We start from the raw sequence: 17,500 nt of genomic DNA, 5'->3' as shown, positions 1-17,500 counted from the left end.
AAATCTAGGGTCAAAGACAACTCAAAAGAATAATGAAAAAACAAGAGGAAAGGGTAAACCACAAAGGCAAAATAAAAATAGCGGAATATCAAAACAGAAGCAGTCTGGAGGAGCGAAAAAGCAACAGAGAGGGAAGGAGAATAAGAAAGGATCTACAGCCAAACTTTGCGCTGAAAAGGCAGGCAGATGCATTCGTAAGAGCCAATGCAACATAAACAAAGGAAAGCAGGACTGCACGTACGGCGTTTGTTGTACTGATGCAAAGAGGTCCGGCTCCTCGAAAAACCTGAAGAGGAATAGATGCAACCCGAAGGACTGTGTCAAGAAGAAGCAATGCAACATCCCAAATGCAAAACAGAAAAGTTGCAACCAAGGTTTCGTGTGTTGCACCAAGAGAAACAGAAATCTAAATGGAAGCAACGGATGTAAAAATTCTGGGGGTCAGTGCAAGAGGAAAAATAAATGCCAAGGAAAAATCATCAACGAGAAATGCCCAGGCAACACCAAATGTTGCGTGTCGGTGGTGAAAAGTAACAGGCCAGCTTATTCCTGCGAGGAAAAGAAGGGCCAGTGCCAAACTACTTGTAAGAAAGGCACTATTCGCATGAAAGGAAAATGTCCCGGGAATAACGTGTGCTGCGGAGCCAAGAGTGTCTCGGCCGGGCCCAGAGCAAATCAGACAGTTGAGAAAAGGAAAAGCTGCAAGCGGATGGGAATGAAGTGCAAACGTAAATGTCCCCAAAGAAAAATAAGAGAATTTGGAGGCTGTAAAACGGGAACGGTTTGTTGCAAAGTCAGGAGGAACAAATGCAAGCAAAGAGGTGGCAAGTGTCAAAGTCCGGATAAGACGTGCAGTAAGACAATAAATCCCAAAGGCTGCAGAGCGGGCCAAGTATGTTGTAAAAGGAACAAGTGTTTGGAGAATGGAGGCAAATGTAAAAAGAAATGCGCTGGTGAAATATTAAGTGTATCAGGATGTAATGGTAAACAAGTATGCTGTAAAAATAGGCAATCGTGTCGCGCTGCTGGCGGAAGGTGTCGAACGTCGAATAAATGTCCTCCCCAAACGATCATTCCCAACGTTAACAAATGCGCCAATAACAAAGTGTGTTGTCCTGCAGCAAAGACTTGCAACAAAGCCAAAGGAAAATGTAGGCCTCTATCGAAATGCAAAGGCGACATAATCCCGGTAGGTAGACCTTGTAAGGACGGCAAAGTTTGCTGCAGTAAGAACGGGACTTGCAAGGAAGCGAAGGGCGTCTGTCGGAAAGCAACGCAGTGCACGCCACCCGATACAGTCGTCAATGTCAGCAAGAAATGCGCCAATAACAAAGTATGCTGCAAAAAAGGTAGGTTCCCCATACTTCCTCAGGGTATTCAGTAGAAAACCCTTCAGTCTACGCTATTTTCACATCTAAAATTAATCGTCTGCATTATGTTTAGTGTTCACTTCTGTCATCGCTTCGATACTTTTCAGATATTCTTTTACGTCAAATTAATATGACAAACGATCATCTGCATAAATACTTAATGCCTTAATAGTGCATTAAGATGACTCCATGCTTTACATTTCATTTAATGAAGCGGCTTAGAATAATAATAATAATAATAATAATAATAATAATAAAATAATATAATAATAATAATAATAATAATAATAATAATAATAATAATAATAATAAAATAATAATAAACAGGTTATCAATAAATACGTTACCAATAAAAAAAACTTATGAACTTTTAATTGTTCCAGCTAAATGCAAGACATTCACTAATGATCTCTGCAAGAGTCTCTCCGGTCAGTGCCGAAAGAAATGTAAAGAAGGCGAAAATTTGGTGGCAAATGGTTGCACTTCAGATAAGTGCGTCTGCTGCGCAAGTAAGTACATTTGTTCAAAACTTATTAACATATGCAGGAAAAAGGAAAAGAATGACCTAATAAAATTATGCATATTTCAAGGTAAAAGCTTAGTTCTCTTTGGGAAAATCAGACATAATTTGTTTTCTTTTTCCAAAATGTAAAGCTGGATATATCAAAATTCCAATCACCTTTCTAGGACTATGATTTCTTATAGATAAATGTAACATCTGCGACTCATTTCTAATTAAATTTTTTAACTGAAAAACAAAATCAAATAAAATTAAAATACATGTAGAAAGAGTTAATTTGAACCTAATACTTAAATACATCGACTGACCATTTAGCAGAATCGTAATTTTGTTCATGGGGAACAATGAAATAAGCTTGGAGTACTTGGGTTATTATTGCAATAACACAGCAGAAATATGCTGACAACCCATAGTATATAGCCGACTGAAATTAATGCATCAAAAGCCAGTCGATCCCTTATGATGAATTATAATCTGCGATGTTGCTTTTTCTCCAGAGGGAAATATGACAACTACAACTGAATCAACGAATGCTTCTACAAGCCAGGGACCTAATCCAACAAATGTTCCCACGTCACCAAATCCTGACTCAACAAAGGCCCCTACATCTCAGAAGCCTGATTCAACAGAAGCCCCAACATCTCAGAAGCCTCATTCAACAGAAGCCCCTACATCTCAGAAGCCTGATTCAACAAATATAACTTCCACATCTCTTAAGCCTGACATGACCAAGTCTCCTACTCCTACGCCTGACAAAACAATCGCTCCTACATCCAAGAAACCCGACACAACAATCGTTCCGACGTCCAAGAAACCTGACGAAACAGTTGCCCCTACATCCAAGAAACCTGACACAATCGCTCCTACATCCAAGAAACCTGACACAATCGCTCCTACATCAAAGAAACCCGACACAACAATCGCCCCTACATCCAAGAAACCTGACGAAACAGTTGCCCCTACATCCAAGAAACCTGAGACAACCATCGCTCCCACATCCACAAAACCTGGCACCACCAAAGCTCCTACTTCTACGATTCCTGACACAACAATAGCTCCTACATCACCGGCTTCTACATCAAACCCAACTACAACTATCAGCGCGGTCACCACTACATCTGTTACTCCAACTCCAAGACTACCACAGATATACAGGCAAATTGCCGAACTAGAAACTGTAAGAAATAAATTAAATTCCCTCTTAAAGAACTTATATAGTCTATACAACGGAATCCAAAATGCGCTAAATGCAGCAGTAACTAGAAAACGCAGAAAAACCAGAGATTTGGCTACCGATATAAGTACATTTATTACAGATACACAGGCTCTTCTATCGAAAATCACAAATTATGTAGATCAAAGAAATACAACAAGCATAGACTCCTCAACTACTGAAACTGAAACACTTGTGGTAACAGTGATTACAATCAAAGTTTCTGTTAAATCTAACCCCAGTAATTTGACTAGTGCCCAGAAAACCAACCTGAAGGCTCTCCAGACTTCAATTGAAAACGAAGAAGAAAATGTTGAAGACGAAATCAGTAGTATTGATAAAGAAATCGCTGCATTGAATAAAGAGGCTTTAACAGAAGGTGGAACCACACTTCATGTAACGACTATTTCAAAAGAAGAAGTAACAGAAGCATCAGTCCGTAAGTAGACTTTATGATACCTGGAATAAAAATCTAGCTTGTATTTTAAAATTTAGGATGAGACATATTTTCCAGATATTAGGACGAATAAGCTTGGTCGAATTTGTCATGTGCAAACTATCATGCAGACGTATGTATAGTTAACACAAATGGCACTATATTTCTGATTAAGTTTGCTGTTAATTCTTAATACAAGAAACTATCAGTATTAGCGTAATTCAGTCACAATTTCTTTTTCATGAACATACTCTCTGCGTTTAGTCTGGTACATGTAAGCAAAGTTATGGTAACCTAACCATCTACTATGCCTTTACTGAGAAGCTATCTATAACTGATGCAGAACTTAATAACAGCCATCATTCTTATTCAACTCGAAAAGAAATACCATTATTGGATAGTATCCTCAGTAAGTGTTCTTTTCCCCCAGGAACGTATAATAATAGCTTCACATTTTTTTTAAATACATGTATCAATAATTTCTTATCTCATATAAAATCAATTCCATAAACAGCCCACAACAAGCTAAAATCGCTACATGCATACCCCGCTACTCTCTTTAACCTTACCCAACTATTACAAAAATGGCAATAACTTGGCCAAACCAAACTAACGACCAACTTTCCAGATGGGAGCTTCGCCTCCCCTGGACCACCATTATTTATAAATTAAAAAAAAGGGGATATTCATATTAGTAACTGGTCAAGTATTTATTAAATTATAAAGCAAGACTGTTTTATGTCGTTTTCTTAGTATTATTCATCTTGATACAATTACCCAAGATCAAGAAAAGGCTTGTCTTAATATTTTACTCACAAGAAAGTGACTGCCATTGTTCATATTATCAAATTTATCTTTACTGACAAAGTGTGACGTCTATGAGATGTTGCCACAGTAGCTGAAATTCCTTTGTCTTTACAATCATGACTAATCTTCTGTACATCTTTCTCCTCAATTTCTCAAGATTATTTTCGTTAATAAGTTCAAGTGATTTTTCCGAATCAGGATTATTAATATTTTGAAAATTTTCAAGCAAGTAGGGTTGCAAGAAATAGCTTCCAATCTTTCTGTTTTCTTTTTGTGTTACTGCGTTCCGCCAGTACCCCATCTATATTTATCATTCTTCCATTAATTGAAAAGTGAAAGTTCGCTGACTGGGTTTTTACTGGAAATTAATATATTACAATCAAGTTACAGCGTAACCTCAATGAGTCTTAATTCGGTATTTAATTGTGGTACAGGACCCTCTACATGCTCGTAAGCTACATTTCATTCAGGCTGTATTGAGCATAGTCACACTGACAGATTGGAGTAGATTGATCTATCACGAGTCTTACTCCTTTTAGTATATACGATGGTCACCGGGATGCTTACCAAGTGCTGATTGGCAGAGGATAAACTATTGATTTCTGATTAGCTGGTGAGATCTCCTTGTAAACAAAATTTTAGCTCTGAAGGTTCTGCTGTTATAGCCTTGATTAACAGCAAGGATGGTACGCTAACTCATCAGTTTAGCATTTCCTGGTGATTACTTTGATGGGTGAATAAGCCGCCGCTCTCAGCCATGCTGGCGTTGTTCACGCCCAGGAACTATTTCTCACAGTGTCGTGATTGTTGTCCGATGTATGTCTAGCTAATTCCTGGATAATACGTGTCTGGAGCTGGTGGCCACGAGGATCTTTCCTTGTGTTGTATTCAAGGAGGACTCCTCCCACTGGATTAAGAGCGCCTATTGCAGCTGCAGGTCCATGGGTTTCGGTCCGGGGGCCTTTCCATTTTTTCTGTATTCCCCATTACTGCATTCATTGCAATACCAGTAAGGTGCACTTCTCGCATATTGCTTTTTTACAGCTCTTACTTGAAAGTGACGAGATCTATTTAGACCGTTTCATGGTGGTCATACTCCTACTTCTTTCCCTGACATCATTATATAACCCAAATTATTCTTATAAATTTTGTAAAGTTATAGTCTTATTTATCATTAAATTGACACATTAAACCACAAATAAATCTATTCAGATCGCCAAACATACATAGCATTTTTTACGTAAACCAATCCCAACCATCATTCACGAACGGATGATTAATGTAAATGGCACCACCATCCTATCATTTTAAAGAACTGTATCTTCAGGACCCTTTATATAACAAAATCATATATAATTGCCAAGTACATTAGTAAACCAACACGTATAAAATATAGCTTTACTTTGTCGCATGGGAGCAATTTTACATGGTCTGTCTGGTTGTTAATTTATTCTTCATATCATATCAGTATCAGGTAGTTCAACATCCACAGTGGTACATCGCCATCAAGTGGTGTATCAGCCTCAAATGGTATATTAGCATCTAGTGGATACATCAGTATCAAGTGGCGCATCTACAGAATCATCAGTGGATGCAACTTCAACTCCAGCAGCCGGTAAATTCTCTACAACTTATAAACTGAGTGCAAATGAGCTTATTACTAATTTCTCAACATCTAAAAGCTTTATACAGCATTTCCCTCATACGTTATATTTCAGCTATTCCCGAGACCATATCTTAATTTATGTAAATTCATTTCTGAATCCTCGAGGACTTCTAATCCTATGGTTGGTAATTCTATTTGCCAGTTACACATAATTTCTACATGTTTCAAATATCGCCTTCAAAGTGCTTCCAATGGTATTTTCCCTACAGTAAGTAAATAATGTTTTTGACTCTTTCATTATCCTCTTGTCATCATACTGATTATCAGTATTTTTCCACAAGTGAAAATCCCTTCATTTTCTTTCTTCTGTTAAGTCTTCTTTCCTGAACCTTTCACTCTTGAAATGCTTTGAACGGAATGCTACAGAGCCCTTTAAACATATTTTTTATATATATATCTTCCAAATATTATTGGCCTTAATTTCGTCACAAAGCAATTTCTAAATTGCTATGCTAATATGCAAGTAAATGGTTTTCGTTCCTTTTTTTACAAAAGTCTTTGGTTTCAAACCTTCTTTACTAAAGCCTTTGGTTTCAAAACTTTATTAAAGCCTTTGGTTTCAGACCTTCTTTATTAAAGCCTTTTGTTTCAGACCTTCTTTATTAAAGCCTTTTGTTTCAGACCTTCTTTATTAAAGCCTTTTGTTTCAAACCTTCTTTATAAAGCCTTCAGATTCAAACCCTCTTTACTAAAGCCTTTGGTTTCAAACCTTCTTTATTAAAGCCTTTGGTTTGAAACCTTCTTTACTAAAGCCTTTGGATTCAAACCCTGTTTACTAAAGCATTTGGCTTCAAACCTGTTCATAGGTTATTTCTTTCCTATCTCAGGGGAGCGTCTTATCAATAGCGCATATTACTTTTAAAGAGCTCTAAGTCTCACACTGCTTTATCTAGACCTTGGTAAATGTCATTCAGATATCACTATTTTTTGGGCTCCTTAACAAAGAAGTAGCTCTACTTGGAGAAATTTCTACCTTCATTTCCAAAACCTTTCGCACGATTCAACTGCTCTCATTATTATTATTATCATTATAAAATTTTCTTCAAGCAAGTTATAAAATTACTTAAACGAGAAGCATTATGGCTACCAGTAACTGTTTGAAAATCAGCTTCACAGCCAATATCATTAAAATGAACTTTCATATCATTATACATTATTTATTTGTAATCAAAACAGAGTCCTATAAAAACATCATCAATAATGCACATCAGTAACTGAACGACATCACTCCTTTTATTTCAACAACGGAATCAACAACTGATACCTGTGACGAGAGTTGGACACCATAATGTTTCAAGAACTTCAAATACCATTTCATCCAAATGTATTTTCCTGATCAACCTTTCTTGTAGTTTATAAGGGAATTTCAAGGATCTATTAGTACAAGTGAAGTATTTGTTTTCTATATCTGCCTGCATTATACATCATTTTCCATACGGCACATCTCATTATTTTCAAGCGTTTTAAATTCATTTTCCTTCACCTTTCCTTTGGAACACATCAATTAAACACCATTCTATTTCTCTCTTGAGTTCCTTGTATCGAAATGCCTATATACTATCCGTTTTATAGCATTTAAACATTTCTTCTCCGTCGCATTCCTTAAACTCTAGATCTCAGTTTCTTCTGACAATTTATAAGGCGAGTGAATACATATATTTGGCATTTGGCCTCAGTCTAAAGCCCCGTCAACACAGTCGAACTTTGCCCGACAGACTTTGTTCGATGTGACGTCAGAAGCGGGGAAACTGTGGATAAGGTTCTGACTTTTCCCGCTTCTGACGTCACATCAAACAAAGTCTGTCGGGCAAAGTTCGACCGTGTGGACGGGGCTTAAAAGCATTAACTGAGGCATTTCCTCCAGGGCAATGACATTGCATTTTACTTCCTCCTTATACCATTGGGCATCAGTCGGGTTGCCTGATATATGATGCACAAAAATCTATATTTTTCATATGGTTCATGAAGGATATGTTACAAACCCATTCAATTGCTACGATTTTTCTTAACTCAGATTATATAACAGTAATTCCTAAACTATAATTCTTTTCTTTCCTCTTTAGGCCGATGCTTGATCCTCCGGCATGGGAACTAGTTTTTCGCATTAAAACTAGTTTCTTTCCTAAGGTGAAAGTTTGTCTTTGAACTGCCATGTGTATCAATATATATATTCGCTCATTTTTCTAAACCCTCAGCCTCGAGGAACTCTCCATTTATCAAAAACTAGTTACAGATATACCTGGACAATTACTTATCAATGCCCCACAGATCAAAATAATCTACATGGAACTGTTTTCACTAGGGAATAATTATCTCTACTAAAGAGGATGTCATCAGTCTCCTTAGATGGTACTCACTGCGAAGCAACTATCGCTGTTTTATCATCCCTCTCCTAATACTTTTCTACTTGAGCTACCTCGTTACAACACTAAAATTAGTTAACATGTAGGAATAGTAGAAATGAATGGATCATCAACATGGTACAGTTTCCATGCATCATAAACTATGATGAGGTTATTAGAAATGCAGTTTTCTGATCATGTGTATATATATGTGTGCGTGTGATAATATATATATATATATATGTATATGTGTGTGTATATATATATATTATATATATATGATACTGATAAGAAAGTTTTGGAAGGTGATAATCATAAAGATATATATAGATATTATATGTATATGTGTGTGTATATATATATATATATATATATATATATATATATATACTATATAACTGAATAACGAAAGTTTGGAAGGTGATAAATCCATAAATAAAGATATAAGCCACGAAGGAATGATAAACAACGGAGTTACTGCAAGATCTTTCGACTCAACGTCCTTTACCTAGCAGACAAACAGACTTACATGCGAAATTCAGAGTACAGGAAAGGTCGTATAAGTGATAGATAGGGATTATAAGGAGATTAGTACCTAGAATCCAACACACCTGGAGAATGAGTAACCTTTCCAAACAAAGGTTACATTCTCCAGGTGTGTTGGATTCTAGGTACTAATCTCCTTATAATCCCTATCTGTCACTTATACGACCTTTCCTGTACTCTGAATTTCTCATGTAAGTCAGTTTGTCTGCTAAGTAATGGACGTTGAGTCGAAAGATCTTGCAGACTCTCCGTTGTTTATCTTTCCTTTGTGGCTTATACCTTTATATATACATATACATATATATGACTATATATGTGTGTGTGTTTATTTTATGTTCTTTTCCCCATACAGATATGACCACCAGTAGTATGCAGGAGTGAAATCGAACTTTTCACATCACCTGTCAAAACTGCTTACAGAAAGATTGTGATCAGCAAAACTAATTTATTGTCATGAATTAAACAATATGCCAATTTTTTTTAAAATTTAATCGCTTTATATTCATTGATTTGCAACGCAAACCATGAACTTGATATACCTATGTAAACGTATTATTTCCAATGTTCGAAACACTTCTCACCAATCTGTCTGAATGGTAGAACTAATATTATTTCTAATAATGACTTATTATTCCTTCCTTGCCTTTTGGGGAACGAACTGCAAAAAACATACCTGTTCTGTGCACTAATAAAAATGTCTTGATAACATGATATGCAATATAACTGTATTCATTCTGATGGGAACAATTTCCTTTAGGCTGTCTGGTCATTAATCCACTCTGTATGTTGCTTCAGAATCTACTTTATCATCTGGTTCTAGCCTATGGTCATTAATCCACTCTGTATGTCGCTTCAGAATCTACTTCATCATCTGGTTCTAAAACTTCAGCATCTGAAGGTGAATCAACATCAAGTCGTGAATCATCATCAAGTGGAGCATCAACAACTGGTATATTATCGAAAGCTTATAGACATATCCCCACACCCATATAAAATCTCTGACACTCGTCAAATAAGAAGGCTTGAACTGCTCAATATGCCACTGCTTTCCGTTGCTAAACATTTCTTCTAAATAATTTTCTAAACCTTTTGATCTCTGTCTGGTTACATAAGATATTTTTCCTTGGTTTATTTCAATATTTTTCAGGCGTTTCCTGTCGTCTTTGGCATAGAATTATTTTCCTAAAAATCATGAAGTGTCGTTGAAAGAATGCCTTTAATTAAGCTTCTTCTTCTTGGAGGAAACACTCCGAGCTTGCTACATGACAGAAAAAAATTTCACTTTTCAATTAATAATGAAGCTTTAAACCTTTCAGTTTCAGTAATTGAGTAAAAATGGAATTTTGTATCATCATCTGTCTATATATGAACGTCAACCTCATGATCATTTGCAGACATGTTCCAGTAACTACAGATTGCCTTTTAATCGATAACCAAAACTTGCGCCGCAGTACATTGCTAACATTCTTATTTAGACGGCGCCTTAAGTCTTAAAAAACCACCATCCTTGCTGACTTTCAGTACATGCAAACTACCTAACTTCATATCATATAATTTTTTGCAAATTGTTTTAAAAATTAACAGAGGGCATTGATTACATATTGGTCAGTAGCGATTCTTGTTTTGCTTGACGTAGCATTAAAGAACTAGTTTTACTCGATCAGTATTTCTGATTGGTTTCTTAATCTTTTATTCTCGAAAAGTACAGTGGTCTGTTTATACACGCAGACTGATTGTCATTTAAAACTTATTTCTTAGGGCACTAATTTTGTGACATTTACTCGCCTTTTGTTACGAGGAAATTAGTCAGTACTTATAAATTTCTTGATTACTAGTTAATAATATTATCAAGGCTATGTCTAAGCTTTCACCTAATTTACAGTTCTATTGTCTTTTGGCATTAAGATACCGTTGCAATTAATTACTCAGCACTGAACATGAATACTATTTCGTCTGGTCCTTCTTAAATATTCAGGACTGCCTTTCCTTCAATATCTTTTTAACGATCTTTCTAGAACTGATCTTTGCCTCTTTTACATCTTCCAGCTATTTCGGAAAATACTTCAAATAGTATTATTTATCTCAAAATATTGCCAATATCAATAGCGCACTGCCATTTCATGTGAATTCTATTTACAGTAAAAACTTCCAAAACCGTTGTATCTTTGATGTTTCATTTCCTCCTCTTTCTAACTTTGGTCTAGCTTCATTTTACATTAAATTATTGTGTTTCCAACTATGGAACGATTTACTTGGCGTTTATTGCTTCAAAATTAAATCTTATTTTCATTGTATCCTACAGGTTTAAATTCTAAAGTATTTTTGTCCGTCTCCTTTCTATTAAACGGTTACTTTATCGCTGTTTTCGGAAGCCTTTTTAATTAGCGTTCTCTATTAAAGAAGTTTCAGATACTAATCTCTTAATACATTCCTAATTTGCTCTTGAACTTTCTAACATCTCATATAATAACATTAAATATTTCCGCTAATTTTTAATTAATTATCAAAGGTTCCATAAAGTGACCATTATAAATTAACGCCTGAAAGATTTCGACGTTTTGTTATAGATCATTTTCATACAACCCTAACTTTCATACACAGCTAAAGTTTGCTGCTTTAATATAATTCAGGTTAGCTAGTTGTGTATTGACAGCCGTAAGTTCTTGTCTTTTTATCTAAAAAGAATTCTTACATCTGAATTTTTCCATTTCTAAAATATGCCTATTACATTTACATTTGCCTATCATCTAATATTGTATAAATCTGCTTGCATAAAACAGCCTTTTATGATGTCAGAGAGTTTTTATTTTTGTACTTTAGTCTTGGATAGATTTCACATTTTATGCTGCTATTTCTTATATCTCCTATTGATGCAATCCTAGTTTCCATTTTTACTTTTGTCACTAATTTCTTGTCATTTCTGCACTATTTTGTTTTGATACATCGTTTTACATGATATATATTTATTCATCTGATATTGGAAACTTCTAGAGATATCTCCTAGCATTCACATTCTACGCATATATTGCATTTCCTGAAATATTTCTCACATAAATCAATTGCAAAATGAACGTATAATCATAATAAAATAAACAAGTAGCATTTACTGCAAACGAAAACCGGAAGAAATTCAGTAATCATATGAATCACACTTATAACAACAGGTTCAACAGCAGCAGCAGGCTCTACAAACGGAGATTCTGCCACAACAACAACTACAGAAAGTGGCACTACCGAAGATCCTTTGCCTGCAATCTACAGAAAATTGGCAGAACGAAAGTCGGTCTATCAAAGCCTAAATAAAGTATCAACAGGTCTTAATACTCTAAACACAAAAGTAAGTAATTTGAAAAATGCAGGACGTAGGAGACATCGAAGAGAAGCACAGTCAGCATCATCAGTAGGATCTACCACTTCTACTGGAGGATCAACAAGCGGGTTTACTTCAAGTCCAGCTGGAGGATCTTCCACACCTACTGGAGGATCAACAAGCGGGTTTACTTCAAGTCCAGCTGGAGGATCTTCCACTCCTACTAGAGGATCAACAAGTGGGTTTACTTCAAGTCCAGCTGGAGGATCTTCCACTCCTACTAGAGGATCAACAAGTGGGTTTACTTCAAGTCCAGCTGGAGGATCTTCCACACCTACTGGAGGATCAAACGGGTTTACTTCAAGTCCAGCTGGAGGATCTTCCACACCTACTGGAGGATCAACAAGCGAGTTTACTTCAAGTCCAGCTAGATCTTCCACTCCTACTGGAGGATCAACAGGCAGGTTTACTTCAAGTCCAGCTGGAGGATCTTCCACACCTACTGGAGGATCAACAAGTGGGTTTACTTCAAGTCAAGCTGGAGGATCTTCCACACCTACTGGAGGATCAACAAGTGGGTTTACTTCAAGTCCAGCTGGAGGATCTTCCACACCTACTGGAGGATCAACAAGTGGGTTTACTTCAAGTCCAGCTGGAGGATCTTCCACACCTACTGGAGGATCAACAAGCGGGTTTACTTCAAGTCAAGCTGAAGGATTAACCTCTCCTACTGGAGGATCAACAGGCAGGTTTACTTCAAGTCCAGCAGGTGGATCTTCCACCCCTACTGGAGGATCAACAAGCGGGTTTACTTCAAGTCAAGCTAGAGGATCTTCCACTCCTACTGGAGGATCAACAGGCAGATTTACTTCAAGTTCAGCTGGAGGATCTTCTACTCCTACTGGAGGATCAACAGGTGGGCTTACTTCAAGTCAAGCTAGAGGATCTTCCACTCCAACTGGAGGATCAACAGGCAGGTTTACTTCAAGTCCAGCTAGAGGATCTTCCACTCCTGCTGGAGGATCAACAGGCAGGTCTACTTCAAGTCCAGCTGGAGGATCTTCCTCTCCTGGAGGATCAACAGGCGGGTTTACTTCAAGTCCAGCTGAAGGATTAACGTCTCCTACTGGAGTATCAACAGCAACTCCAGCTAGAAGATCAACGACAGCACCTGTTGGACCATCGACGACAACTACTGGAATATCAACTCCAACTGGCAGATCTATTACCAACCCTACTGGGAGATCAACTATTCTTACAGGGGGATCAACCATTCCTACTGGAGGATCAACTGCAACTCCAATTGGAAGATCAACTACAACGCCTACTCAAGGATCATCATTAACACCTAGTGGATCAACGAAAACTTCTCCTACAAGACCAACCATAACTTCAGCATTTGGATCAACTGAAACTCCCACTGCTAGATCTACTGTAACATCTGCTGGAGGATCAACTTCAGCTCTTTCTGGAAAATCACCGGCTACTTCTGCTGGGGGACCAGCAACATCATTATCATTTGCAGCAACAGTCAGTTCTGGTTCTTCAAATGCACAACAATCAGCTTCATCTGGTGCTGCCATTCAAAACACTGACTCAAATAAAACTACAACAATTACTTCCTCGACTGTAGATCCTGAAGCCAAATTCATTTCTGATTTACTTAGTGATTTGAACACCCTACTGAACAGTGTGAAAAAGGCCACGGCTGTTGCTACCACTCTAACTTCATTCATAAGTACCATGGCTACCCTTGCCACACAGTTAGAAACCACAAAAACATATGTTGAAGCTGACAGCAGTCTCTTATCAAGCAGTGTTTTGTCTTCACTGAATTCGATGTCTACACTAATAACAGAAGCTAATACAACTATAAATACTTTGAAAACCGAAGTTCAGGCAGAGATAGATAGTTGGAATAGTAAGGCTCAACAGTATGGTGGAACCACACTGAAAGTAGATGAAGTCACCTTTGATTCTGCCACAACTGTCGTTGCTAAGTGTAAGTTAACATAAATCAATAGGATTAAGGTAGACATTGTTTTCAGAATTACTTACTAAATCCTCAAGGCAATAAATATTTGAGAAATTAAATTGCATTAGATTTGTAAAAAGCACTACATTACCTAATGTCATTAGAAACCAAAAACTTAATTCATTCATTGTACAAGTGTTAGATAACAAGAATTTAAATTTAGTTCTCACCTGTCGTACAAAAAATCATTATGTAAATCCAGTAAAAAAACTTATTGTCAAGCTTAGAACAATATAAGTATCACTTTTATCCAGTGGATAAAGACCCCTCGGCGTTAATTGCACCAATGCTACTGTGTTGTGTATACATAACAGGAACTAAAATGACAAATTCAAAGGCAGAAATCGTTACGTACTCTTATACCAGGTTTCTTTTAACTTGCACTTTTTAATTTCACTTTGGCAAACTTTTAAAACGCCCATAAAATATGACTGCTGAATTTCACTTATGTAAATTATCTTTTCCTCAGAATCCTCAGCAACAAAAACAGCAACACCAACAGTGTCTCAAACATCCACCAAAGGTAAGAATTCATTTTCTTGTGTATTTTTATTCCTGGCATTGCTCAGTTTCAAAAAAACAAGACGTGATGCGACCTCTAGCTTACTCGGGACGCGTGCAAGATTTTCCCGACACATAATTGCAAACATTATATTCCTAACTTAATATGAAGTGCTCTTTGTAATTAATACTCATAATTGGTACTACTCCTACTAACAAGGTTCAAATAAAAAGGATATAAATTAGACAAGTTCATATATTCCCAGTTATAAGCGGAAACAAAATAATTGAACAGAAATAGCCTCTAAATTCAGTACATCAAACGTGCTAAACTCTACGGGAAATTAGCACATTGTTTGACCAACGAAGATGAAAAAATTTATATTTTATTCAAATAAATGTGCTGTACTGTTTAACATGCATACTATTTACTTTCTACACTTCATTCTAATAAATAAATCATAAATATCCTATCCTAAAATTCTTGTACCTTTTATTCAATGCGAAACACCGTTTTCAGACCCTTTTTAGCCTTTCCTATCCTCCAACAAGAATAGCAACAATAACGACAAAGTAGTTTGTATGCTTACTCCCCGAGTAAGCAAAAAAAAAAAAAAAAAGCTGACAATGGTCAAACTAAGTACAGTTGCGACATCACGTGTCATTGTGATTTTAAGCATTATACATATATATATATATATATATATATATATATATATATATGTATATATGTATAAATATGTCTCAGTAATTGGGCGGCTACTTGGAAATCTTAACTTGATGATAAATAACAGTGCCAAGACCAGGAAGAACATTCTTTATTTAACGAGCTTTCGAGGTTCAAAACCTCATCTTCAGGCTGAAAAAATGACAAGGATGAGAAATCACTAAAAATTACATTAAAATGAATTGTCTTATTAAAAGCTTCAGTAAAAACATAAAATAAAACGAACAATACATACATACTAAAAATTACGATAAAACTAAAACAAAACGCAAAACATACAATAACAGAAATAAAAATGAAAATAATATGAAAGGTAAACAAACTACCCTCAAAAATAAAATGGCTAACGACCCACTTTGTGTACCTACTATGAAACTATATGATAGCTAGTTGAATACCGGACGAGTTGTTGTTCAATTCCGGTTTCATTTTCTTAATAAACAGCGACTCTGAAATTAAAAGGTCCAGTCTATTTGAGCAAAACGACAGTACTCTAAAATCTAGGTGAGTGAAAGGATGGTCCTGTTAAACTATGTTCCCTTATGGCAGAAAAAGGTGGTTTAGAAAGAGGAAACCTAGTTCTAACGGAAAGACCTCTGTGTTCCAAAATTCTGTGTCTAAGCCAGCGGGAACTGGATCCCACGTATCGCAGACCACACTGCGAACAGGTAAACAAGTAAACGACACTCGAATTAAGGTCCACAGGAAGAGCAGGCTTCTTCCTCAATAGTGATCCTACGGTAAAAGGGTTAGTAAAAACAAATCTAAAACTAACTTGAGGAAAACTGTGCTTAAGTATTTCTTGTAACTTTTTTCGTACCAAGCAGCTACTATGACCAAGGAAAGGCAATTTAATATACTTTACATCTTTACTAGCAGTACTGTACACCGGTCTGGGACAAAATTTCTCATCTAGAAAATTTTTCAGAACTTTGTAAAAGACAAATACGGGATAAGAATTTTCGGAAAAATAATTCTGGAGGAAGACCATGTCTTGATGAAATAAATTAAAATCACAGCAGACATTGTAAGCTCTATTTATCATAGTACGTATTGAATTAATTTTAAACAACTTTGGTTTCACCAAAGATAATTTAATCCCAAGCCAGTAAAAGTACTTTTCCTATAAACGGAAGTCTCAAATTTACCTCTATTTCTGTGTACCTGAACATCTAAAAATGACAACATATTATCCTGTTCTGTCTCACAAGTAAAAATAATATTAGGATGACGAGAATTAAAATATTCAAAAAATAAATCCACGTGTGAACGTTCCTTAAACACAAGGAAAGTGTCATCCACGTACCTACGATAATACAACGGTTTGAAAGTAACAGGGCATTCAGACATCCAAATCTTTTCACAATAACCCATGAAACAATCTGCATATACAGGTCCAAGGGAATTTCCCATAGCAACTCCATCTATTTGATTATATAATTTACCATCAAAAGTAAAAATGCCATCAGTTGTAGCCAATTGTAATAATTTTCGCAAATCTACTTTACTAAGTCCGAAAGTTGTTAAGTGGTTTTCACATATATTATTAAGAATAATGTCAGTAGTTTCTATTAATGGGATATTCGTGAAGAGAGAGGTTACATCAAAACTAGCCATTACAACATCTTGGTTAAAATCGAAAGAACACAATTCTTTGACAAACTTGGAAGAATTTGGGACATTAAACTCACTAAAAGTTAAAGGTTTTAAAACTGGAACCAGAAACTTTGACAAATTCAGAGAAGCACATATACCACTTCACAACATAAAACTTTTAAGCCTTGACGTAGACTCCCTATTCACAAAAGTACCAGTACAGGACGTTCTTCAGTTTTTAAGGGAAAAATTATCCCCCTATTCAGATCATTTCCCTTTGGCACTTGACAAAATAATAAAGTTAGTTGAATTATGTGCATCTAATAACGTATTTTCATTCGGGGAATCATTCTACAAGCAAAAATTCGGGTGTAGTATGGGTAGTCCTTTAAGTCCTATTTTAGCCAATCTGTACATGGAAATACTTTGAA

General features: G+C 36.1%; 2 protein-coding genes across 2 annotated transcripts in view; one reads left to right on the top strand and one right to left on the bottom strand.

The window, feature by feature from the left end:
* LOC135202515 (mucin-2-like) overlaps positions 1 to 14,226 on the top strand; it is a 15,886-nt gene extending 1,660 nt beyond the window's left edge. Inside the window, exons 2-6 of the mRNA XM_064231964.1 lie at positions 1 to 728; positions 1,754 to 1,879; positions 2,388 to 3,542; positions 9,757 to 9,849; positions 12,065 to 14,226. The exon at positions 1 to 728 is cut by the window's left edge and continues 268 nt beyond it. Of these exons, the coding sequence (XP_064088034.1) occupies positions 1 to 728; positions 1,754 to 1,879; positions 2,388 to 3,542; positions 9,757 to 9,849; positions 12,065 to 14,226 (4,264 nt within the window). The remainder of the gene's footprint in view (positions 729 to 1,753; positions 1,880 to 2,387; positions 3,543 to 9,756; positions 9,850 to 12,064) is intronic.
* Positions 1 to 17,500, bottom strand: part of LOC135205514 (glutathione S-transferase Mu 4-like) — a 1,039,821-nt gene that overhangs the window by 824,011 nt on the left and 198,310 nt on the right. The gene's annotated exons all lie outside the window — the stretch shown is intronic.

Source organism: Macrobrachium nipponense, chromosome 24, assembly GCF_015104395.2.
Source record: "Macrobrachium nipponense isolate FS-2020 chromosome 24, ASM1510439v2, whole genome shotgun sequence".
NCBI classification, from domain to species: Eukaryota; Metazoa; Arthropoda; class Malacostraca; order Decapoda; family Palaemonidae; genus Macrobrachium; species Macrobrachium nipponense.
The sequence above is the reverse complement of the archived record's forward strand: the minus strand, read 5'-3'. Positions and strand labels throughout refer to the sequence as shown.